General features: G+C 39.2%; 2 protein-coding genes across 3 annotated transcripts in view; both read left to right on the top strand.

Moving 5' to 3' along the window:
- The window catches only part of LOC138000828 (coiled-coil domain-containing protein 66-like), a 102,685-nt gene that overhangs the window by 73,400 nt on the left and 19,285 nt on the right, over positions 1-10,000 (top strand). For both annotated transcript variants that reach the window (XM_068847492.1, XM_068847493.1), the window contains exon 18: positions 5,316-6,118. In XM_068847492.1, the coding sequence (XP_068703593.1) occupies positions 5,316-6,118 (803 nt within the window). The remainder of the gene's footprint in view (positions 1-5,315; positions 6,119-10,000) is intronic.
- LOC138000829 (uncharacterized) overlaps positions 8,926-10,000 on the top strand; it is a 1,143-nt gene continuing 68 nt past the window's right edge. Inside the window, exon 1 of the mRNA XM_068847494.1 lies at positions 8,926-10,000. This exon is cut by the window's right edge and continues 68 nt beyond it. Within this exon, the coding sequence (XP_068703595.1) occupies positions 9,056-9,934 (879 nt within the window). The 5' untranslated portion in view covers positions 8,926-9,055 and the 3' untranslated portion in view covers positions 9,935-10,000.

Raw genomic sequence — 10,000 nt, 5'->3', positions numbered from 1 at the left:
TACTATGGTGATAAGCTTCACTTTGTAGCCTGGATACAAGTTCTTTATTCCCAATCTAAGGTCTAAGTACTTGTTCTGTTTGTACGTGGTTCTTTCGGCAATTGTTCCTGGAGTGCTTATCGTACCTTCCACAAGAGACCACTCTTTTTTCTTCTTGTCTAGTATACTGATATCTGGCTTGTTTGCACCGTCCTTAGGACATTTTTCAAGTTGCCATGGTATGTCCCATAATATCTTTGCTTCTTCGTTTTCTTTGGTTGGCTGAGGGTGGGATTGCACATGCCATGGAGAAGAATAATCAGATTCATCGAAACCATATTTTTCAAGGAGAGCATGATAGACAGGGTGAAGCATTTTGTCATGTCGAGTTTTGTAAAGTGACTGAGCTATATGTAAGCAGCCACAAAGTACGTGTGATACAGTCTCCTGTTTCTCAGAACAGAGTTGGCAGGACAGTTCTTCTACTTGTTGGTGCAACTTCTGGGATCTGTAGGTCTTGGTGTTCAGGAGTTGTTGTCTGATACTTGTGTCGATTGACATTACAATGTCTGGAATGTTCTTCCACTGTTTAAAGATGTCATATGAATTATTTGATATTTGGGGATCATTCCAGTGTTGAGTCACAAATTTCCCATCTCTCATGTGCCTGTCGGAGTTCGCCTTGTCTATAATGCTCTTTACTTTGTATGGTTCCTTACCGCTTACGCGCATTTCTTTGTCGCCGTTTCTCAAGATTGTTTCTCCATCGTCAAAATCACACTTTATGTTCACTTCCTCTGCGTACTTCTTGGCATCTTTAAACATAGATCTTAGATGGCTTTGTTCTTTTTTCAGCTGGGATGACTTTACGAGTTTGATATGCTGGTCTTTTGAGTTGTTAATGTAGTTAGCTATTTTTAACTTGGTGTTCTTGTACAATGTTTCTAATTCGACTAATCCTTTCCCTCCTTGTTCTGGCTGTAAGTAAAGCAATGGTGTTGGTTCATGCTTATGCTTTCCACTACAGTCATTGATAACTTTCCTTGTTAGCCTGTCGAGTTCTTTGAGGTGATTAAGACACCAATCGGTGGTCCACATATAGTACTGTAAGACAGGTACAGCATAAACATTGGTGGCACGAACTTTTCGTGGTATTGACAATGGAGAAGTCCAAACTGCCCAAAGCCGATCCTCGTACTGATTGGAAGCCTCTTCAATAACTTTATCCTCTAGATGCTGAGTATTCTGGTACTTTCCTAAGAATTTGTAGTGATCTTCGCTGCCTATCACTGGGATGGAGCAGTCGTTCCTTACAGGCATTTCTGAGGCGCTGTCGTTGGGTGCCAGTTTCCCTCGTTTCATATGTATTGCAGCGCACTTGTTAATTCCCCATTCTAAGCCAATGTCTGCAAACATCTTCTTCAGCTTGCTTGTCACAGTTACTGCCTTTTGTTCAGATCGATGATAAGTTTTCAAATCATCAACAAAAAGGGCGTGGGTGATTTTTCTGTCTGGGGCATGTGATAGTTTATATCCTTCCGTGCTCCTAAGGTACTATGCAATTGGGTTAAGCGATGGAGTAAAAAGCCGGACACAAAAAGAGTCTCCTTGTAGAATTCCCCTGTTGACTTTGATGGGGCCAATGGTTTCTTTGACCTTGTTAGTGGTTACTTCCAGATTGATGTTCCATGTTTTCATAATAGATTTAATAAGATGTATGAGGTCTGCATTTCAAGGGTTTTGATAATCCACTGGTGTGAGACGGAATCGAATGCCTTTTTTACGTCTACCCAAGTGCAGGATAGGTTCTTCTTGTGGAAGTGGGCGTCCTCTAATATCATCTTATCAATCAGCAGATTATCTATGGTGCCCATTGATTTTGCTTTGCCTCCTCTTAGATCGATTTGCATCAGATTGTTCTTGTCCTCGTGTACCTGTAGTTGACGATCAATCACTGACGTGATGAGCTTGTATAAGGTGTTTAAACAGGTTATTGGACAGTGGTCAGGAGTGGATGGGTTATCCTTCTGCGGAATCATAACACTTCTTCCTACGGTAAGCCAAGCTGGTATCCCTAGTCTCTCTGTAAGTATGGTGTTCAGTGCTGCTGCGGTGTCTCCATGAAAGGTATCCATTTTCTTTATCCAATAGTTGGTGATTTTATCTTTACCTGGCGAAGACCAATTTCTCTTGTTTTTAATGCTGTTGGTGATTATTTCTTTGCTTATTGTTATAGGTCCACTTGGGTGGATAATGTGCTGTTTAAGGGCTGTTTCAGTATCCTTTATCCAATCTGCTTCAATAGGTACTTGGCTTGCACTCTCCCATATTGGTCTCCAGAATCCTTCGAATTCTTCTCTTGTTGTTATTGTTGTGGGGGTGGCATCTTGATTAGTTGAAGGTGGCATTTCTTTACCAGTATATTTTGGGTGATGGTTTGCTTCTGTTGATTTGATAATGTTGTTTAAATGGCTGTAGAACGAACCTTCATCTACATCGAACCACTGGTTGGTCTTGAATCTTTCATAAGCTGTCTTCTTTCTTTTTTTCTTTCTGTCTTTTCAGGGCTCGAATGGCGTTAATCTTCCTTTCCTTTAAAGTTGCCAAGCTTGCGATGGTTATTCTTCCTTTAATTTCTTTGATCATCCAGAATCGATTTTCTTCATTTTTGGCGTAAGTTCACAATTGTCACGTATCCTCTTCAGTTCTTCGCATATCTGAGAGATATGTTTTCGCAGATTGTTCATTTTTCTTTCCATGTTAATCATCCATCGCAGTTTCCCACTAGTTTTTCTTTCTTTATCCTCGTTCCTTTCTTTGGTATGAATTTATTTCCATGCTTTTACAACAGAGTAAATTGAACACGTTTATTCCCAAAGGTACTGGAGTGGGTCAATTAACGGGCTTGTTTTGATGAGCGATTTTGCAGCGTATTGTAGTCGATCTATGTCTATTTTCTTGATGTAGCTTTTCTTTTTAACAAAGGTGTTTACATCTCGCTTATTCGTAATCCCTATGTCTTTCACAATGTCATCATAGATACACTTGGCTGCTTGCGTTATTTGTGCAATCCAACTAAGATCTTCAATTGTCCAGTCGATGCTTTGTTGTAGTTCGCTTGTATGATCTTCGGTTTCTGTCTCTCTATTGTTTGGTCTTTGTTCACTGGTTTCTCTTTGTTCTTGTAGTTCATTTGTTATGCGTACTGTGCTCACCTTACAAGTTTTTTCTAGATGTGCTAATTTATCCCTTAAATTTTGTGCTGTTTTTCCCAGACTTTCGTATCCTTTCTCGTTCCAAAACTTTAACGTTAGCTGCATGAGTAGTAGGGCATTCTTCCAATGCAAATAGTTGTTTAGCTTCATCTTTACAAGTTAATAAGTCAATGCACATTTGCTCCGTCCATATTGTCCTACCATGTTGGATTCTTTCCGCACTCATATTGCAGAGAATTGTATTTCTTGAGTCACTTCGAGCGGGCGGTAGATTGTAGTTGATGTTAACTGCAATTCAGGTGGAATAGATTTGCAAAAACGCATTACAAGAGCGTTTTAAAGCGAATTTTACGGAGAGTGACGGCTGTGATTTTCACAGCCGCGTCCTTGGGAGCGTCCTTATTAATTATTATTATTATTATTATTATTATTATTATTATTATTATTATTATTATTAAATTTCACTCACGGCTTCATGATTCATGCGATTTCAGTTTTTAGCGTAAAATGTAACAAGGAATTCACTAGTTAGGCAATGAATTTTTCTATAGAAGAAAGCAATGAAAATGATTTAATTATTAAAGCAGCAACCGAAAACATGGAAACGCGGACGATTCGAAACCTTTTATTTTCACTAACCCTACAGGCAGGAAGAATAAATAACCAGAGAGCTCGGCTTTTAGGCTTTGCTAAATCTATATATTAATTTGTGAACCAAATTCAAAAATATCTATATTTTCTGTTTTAATATCTGAAAGATCCAATTCAAACTCTTTTGTATATCCTTTTAATGCTGATTTTTTTCTGTAATTTTTATTTCTTTTTCTTCATCTGTTTAAATTGATTCAGTACCTACAATTTCACAAATTTCTTTAATTTCTGGGTAATTTTTTTGCTAATTCTGGATTTTTTCTTTCTTTTAACAAAAATCTCGACTTTTCTTTAATTCACTGTCATTCCTCTTCCTCTTTTTTTTCTCCTTTCTTCATTTCTTTTCTCTTGTAATAATTTTTTTCCTCTTGGATTCCTGACGTCTTTTATTATAAGGAAATATTTTTTAAAACCACATTTTTTCCCTTGCGCATTTAGGTCATATTACAGTTTTAAACCACTTTGAACCGGCTGACAATTTTTTTGCATGATTCGGTTATAATTGATGCGTCATCTTAAATTTCTGGAATAGCCACATTTAAGCTAGATTAAATTATACAAGTGAAGCTATTTTTCAATTAATTGCCTCAAGATTTCAATTAAATTTTTGGACAATTAACTGAAGGAAAATCACAGAAAATATGCAAAAAGTTTCAATTAATGTGTAAAAATGATTTTTTCCCCTTTAAAATAAAGCTAACATTAAGCTAAGTTAATTTGGAGATTTCTGGCAAACAGCCAAATTTGGTCAAGTTTCCTGCTTTACCTCCTACTGACAAGACATCTGTTGGAAAACATCTCATAAAGCTCATGGTTAGGCTGACGCGACCACTGGTTACAGTAGCGCTTTTCATCATTATTGCCACCAGCCTAAGGTTCTGTGGTTTTGTTTGGTTGTTGATTCTTTTTTTTATTTGTTTCAAATGTTTCTTCTTTTGGGGGTGGCTTATATCCCTGCAATGTCATTTGCCCAACAATCATTTCGATGCATTAATTGTTAACTGTGAACTTGCAAATGTGTCACTGCCAAAAACACAAATAGCACAGTCTTTTTTAGCTAAAAGATCTTGATTCAATGATAAAGAACTTGGTGGAGTTTTGGAGAGGTAAGAAAAAGATATTCATGTACATTTAATTGGCTACCTAGAGAAGCGCATGGTCCCCAGAATGGAACGCATTTGTTACATGCCAACAAACACTCTGAGTGACCCAAGTGAAGGATTAAGTAAGGACTTAGAGAGTGTAACCAATTAGAGTAAAGGATCAAAGTAAGTCATGGATCTACAAATTTCTTCACATTATGCTAAACCTCATCTGGTATATATATAATTGTTAGTGATTGTGTTACAAGCAGTAGCAGTGAAAACTTGTGAGTGTGTGCAACTCTGTGTGGCCAGAGCTTTACACTCAGGCCATTTGTTGAGCATTCACTGGTGTATTAATAAAATGTTGCTGTACTTTTTCTTTTAGACACCCATGGCTCGATGCTCAAACAGTCAACAGAAATACCTGAGGCTAATCTATTACATACTGCTGCTCATTCAGGAAGAGAGACAGCTACGTTATCAAGTCCGAGAATACCGCAACGTGGCCTTGAATTGCCTAAAGAAAGTGACCAAACCGGTTCAACATTACTGTCTGGACACAAAGAACCATTTGAACAAGAACTGAACGAGATAAATTTAAGTGAATCATTGGAATCGCAATGGACACCTTCATCTCCCGTTTCCATTCAAAATACCTATTCCCAGGAAAAATTGTTGTCTCCTTCATCATGTAGAGATGGTGTTCAGAGGATTAAAAAGGTAAGATCACAGTCTGAAAAAGGCCAGAGAAAGAAGCAACCTTCGAATCAAAAAAATAATAAACGCTCTTTCACGAAACAAGATACGCATGAACTAGATGTGAATCCACCTGCTCCCCTGGAGGATGCTTTCATGTTACCTTATAGAAGAACTTCCAGTGCAACTTTTCCTGTACAGCTGGATACACCCTTAGAAGGCCAAAATACAAGAGTTGATGTCAGTAAATCACCAAGAAAATCAAAATCGCTCCAAACTGCAGGAAATTACAAGCAGGTTAAGGAATCAAATAGAAGAGCCGCAAACATGAAAAATGACAACATGAGAATAAAGTTGTCCGAGATGGCAAAGCCCAGTCCAAAACCAAGTTCCAAACGAACTAACATGTCTAAGATGTCGGATGAAAAGTGCAAAGTTTCCCAGCAAAGCAGTCAGTTAGATGACAGAAAATCTCCCTTGCTCACGGAAAAGGTAAGTTGGGTTTGAACTTTCAGTGCACCGCTATAAATTTGTGATTGTTACTAAGTAGCAGTGAAAACGTATTAGTTGAATGTAATATAGTGCAGTTTTTAACATTTTTCTAGTCAATGTACCATAAGTAAAATATTTTATGTAATGTAACAAAGGTGGCTCAAACCGGTTTCAACTATTTGGAGGGAATGTCTTACTAGAACGATTATCTCTATAACACTGTTTCACTTAACGGCAATGTTATGGTACCCTATTAAACACCACTAATTGCTTAACAAGATGCATATATTAATGCGACGTACATGAAATAAATTACCATGGCTGCAAAAGAACCATCTAAAAACTCACTATAGTTTGTGTTTAATTGCTTGTATCTAACAAACGAACTCGGTGAGCCCCATTTTTTTATTGCTGAAAACTTAAGATGAAACTCTGCAGAGTTTTTAAAAAATCTCTGGAATGGATTCGTAGGCTATGAATCTGTTCCAGAGATTTCTTTAAACTTTGCAGAGAGTTTTGTCTTATGGCGCTTTCCTTTTGTCAGAACTGACCGCCCAGACCCGTCAGTTTGCAAAGAAAACACAATAATTTGAAGGAACACTTGCACAATAATCCCTCACATTGTTCTGGAGGAGTACATATCATTCTCGAAGTGTGTTATATTGAAGGCGTTGTAGAGTTACTCCTTCCAAATGCCCGGTCTGGCCGGTCAGTTCTGTCAAATGTAACCTGCGATCGTGACCTCGCTCTCTACTTATCATCTTAGGGAAGGAGGGCATGATATATTTTCTGTATGGATCGTAGGTAAAAAAGCCAAAATTTGGCTTTTTTTCTGATTGGTCGAGAAACAACAGAGCTCTTGGAGCCTCGCTCCGATTGGTTACAGAAATGATAAGGAATGAATGAATGACTGATGTTTAGGGTCAGTTTACAGCTCCTGTTGCCACGACTTCAGATTTTTTTCAAAACTCTTTAAAGGAAGAGCAGAGAGAGTGCATCCGAAGAATGGTTTGTCTGAAAGAAGACATTATAGTTGTACTTCGTAAGGGATTTACAGCCCCAAATATTCTAGAAAAAATGCATCGTTCCACTTCCACTGACTCGAAAATGTTTGTAGTTGTGGTAAATCTTTTGGAATATATTCAGAATCAACAAGTCGTGAATCCAAAAAGAGCCGAATAGATCTTTGTGTTGCCACCACAGTCGGGGTATCAGCCGAGCTTGACAGAGAAGTTACCAGGTAGATTTACGGAGGCGTTGAACAATGGTTTAGTGACACTCACAAAATAGTAGTTGAGTAGCTGCACCTGGAAAACTAGAAGATATTAGCATCTTTTATTGCCATCTTTGACTTGAACATTCGAGTTTAAATAAGGTTTATTGTACTGTTGATTGCACCTGATAACATAAAGGAGTCTGCTTTTTCTGTGATTTATCTCGAAATTCTTTGTTCCTTGATGGTTTAATTAAGCATAAAAACTGCACCAAATGTCAAGTGGGATTTGCAGAAATACTAGTAGCTTTGATTGTATGGATAAAGTCTGACTTCATAGACATTCCAGCTAGAGTTCTATTTTGTTTTTGTCGTCTTCCCTTGAATCGCAATGTGCAGGTCATTTGCGGTGAAATCTGATTGGCTCACATTTATAGCATGACACAAGACAACATCACTTTTGACAGGTGGGCAGCAGTCGACTCGAAAAGAAATTGTATCAGGGGTACTTTTCCTGATGAAAAGTACGCCTTGTCGCAGGTTATGTCAAATGGAAAGTGCCCTTAGTGTGCTAATCACTCTCCAGCAATTTAACAGTTTAAAGACAAAAGATAGGGTGTTATTTGATGGCTAATTAGATGGCCATGGTGCCCTATTACGTCACATAAATTAGTGCATCTTGATGTTTCATATGGTATCATAGCATTGCCGTTTTGTGAAACAGTTGGGTAGGCGCAATCCTTCCAAACTGTACAGTTTTTTGAAAGTGTTAAAACTGATTTGACCCCTTTAAGTTGCCTGTATCGGGGAGGCACGGTGGCCTCATGGTTAGTGCGCTCGAGTCCGGATTGAGTTGTCCGGGGTCGGGTCCTGGCAGGGGACATTGTGTTGTGTTCTTGGGAAAGACACTTTACTCTCACGGTGCCTCTCTTCACCCAGGTGTATAAATGGGTACCGGCGAATCTAATGATGGGAATAGCCCTGCAATGGACTGGCATCCCATCCCTGGTGCTAGCAATGGTGGCCGCTTGCCTTCAGTCTCTGACTATTTTATACTTAGCAACCAATAGTTGTCATTTGCCACACCTGTATCACTTTCAACAGTCGGCAAAAGTGCTTTTCTTCAGAGTTGGCTACAGTCCTTGGTCATTCGTGACATCTACGAAACCAGGATTTAACAAATGTCTCCCATGTCAAGTCAACCTGGTCAACACCAACTTGGCTCTTTGAAGGCCACGTTTTTCAGTTGCCCCATGGTCCAAACGCGGCTCAACAACACTTCTAATTCCTAGACACGATCCTCCAAGTGATATCGCCATTTGTATAGATATAAACCCAAATCCTGGCCCGAGTTTTGTGCAAGACAGTTTGAATCCTTCTCGTTTGGCCGAAACTCATTTGCATGTTACATCCCAATGTGGACACAGTTTGTCTTACTCACGACGCGAGCTGTTACGTCTTCGTCACCTCGCCAAAACAACATCTATGAGCCAGTCTACCCATCAGATGTTGAAATCTCTACAGATTTTCCATTATCGTGGTAAAAGCGCTGGCAAGAGAAAGAATCAATCGAGGGTTTTTGACCAACCTTGTTTTGATAGTTATGCTAATGTACATGCTACGTCCCTACAGAGATCAGTCCTCGTTGTTCTAGAGCTCGCTTTGAAATCGACTTTAATACCGTCGCACATCAGTCACAAAGCGCCCATTATGTCCCAAAGCTTATGGTTTCCAATGTTATGTCCCTTGCGCCAAAGATTGACCAAGTACAAGAGTTTCTCCTAAGATCTGACATCTCTTTGGCTTTCATTACGGAAACCTGGCTGAAGGAAACCATCGCTGATAGTGCAGTCCGTATCCCTGGCTACACAATAATACGGAAAGACAGGATGGTAAATAATCATGGCAGTGTCTGTTTTTACCTAAGAGATGGAAGCTTTAAATACCAACGACTTGATGAATTGTCGTGTTGTGCCGATCATGAGATCTTATGGGTTCATCTAAGACCTGCACGCCTTCCAAGAGGATTCTCCTGTTTGATAGTAGTTGTATTATATCACGCACCAGGAGCAGATGACAATTTTATACGTGAGCATTTGTTTAACTCTCTGGCCGCGGCGGAGTCAACTTACCCCAACTGTTCGCTCATCATAACCGGCGATTTTAATCGCCTTGACGTCACACGGCTTAAACGACACTTTCAACTAAAGCAAATCGTGAAAACGCTAACCAGGAAGGATGCTATCTTGGACTTAGTATTAACTAACTTGTATGATCACTACGGTAAACCACAGACCTTTCCACCCTCTGGTCTATCCGATTACAATACTATATCTGTCTCGGTTCTGGCGAGAAAATCAGGCTCTGCTCCTGACAAATTCATTCTCAAACGAGATCTACGACCCAGCCAAAAAGCAGAGATGGGAAGATTTCTATGCTCATTGGATTGGCCTTTGTTATTTGGCTGCCTTGAAAGCTGCGATGCTTTTCTCAGTGTTTTTGAAGAGGTTATACACACGGGCCTCGACATTTTAATGCCTGTCAGCAAAGTTCGGTTGAATACACGTGATGCTCCTTGGATGACAAAGCACTTAAAGATTTGATCCAGAAAAGGCAACAGGCTTTCCACAAAAAAGGTGCGGATTCAGTTCAATTCAAATTTTATAGGA

The sequence above is a fragment of the Montipora foliosa genome, chromosome 4 (assembly GCF_036669935.1).
Source record: "Montipora foliosa isolate CH-2021 chromosome 4, ASM3666993v2, whole genome shotgun sequence".
NCBI classification, from domain to species: Eukaryota; Metazoa; Cnidaria; class Anthozoa; order Scleractinia; family Acroporidae; genus Montipora; species Montipora foliosa.
The sequence above is the reverse complement of the archived record's forward strand: the minus strand, read 5'-3'. Positions and strand labels throughout refer to the sequence as shown.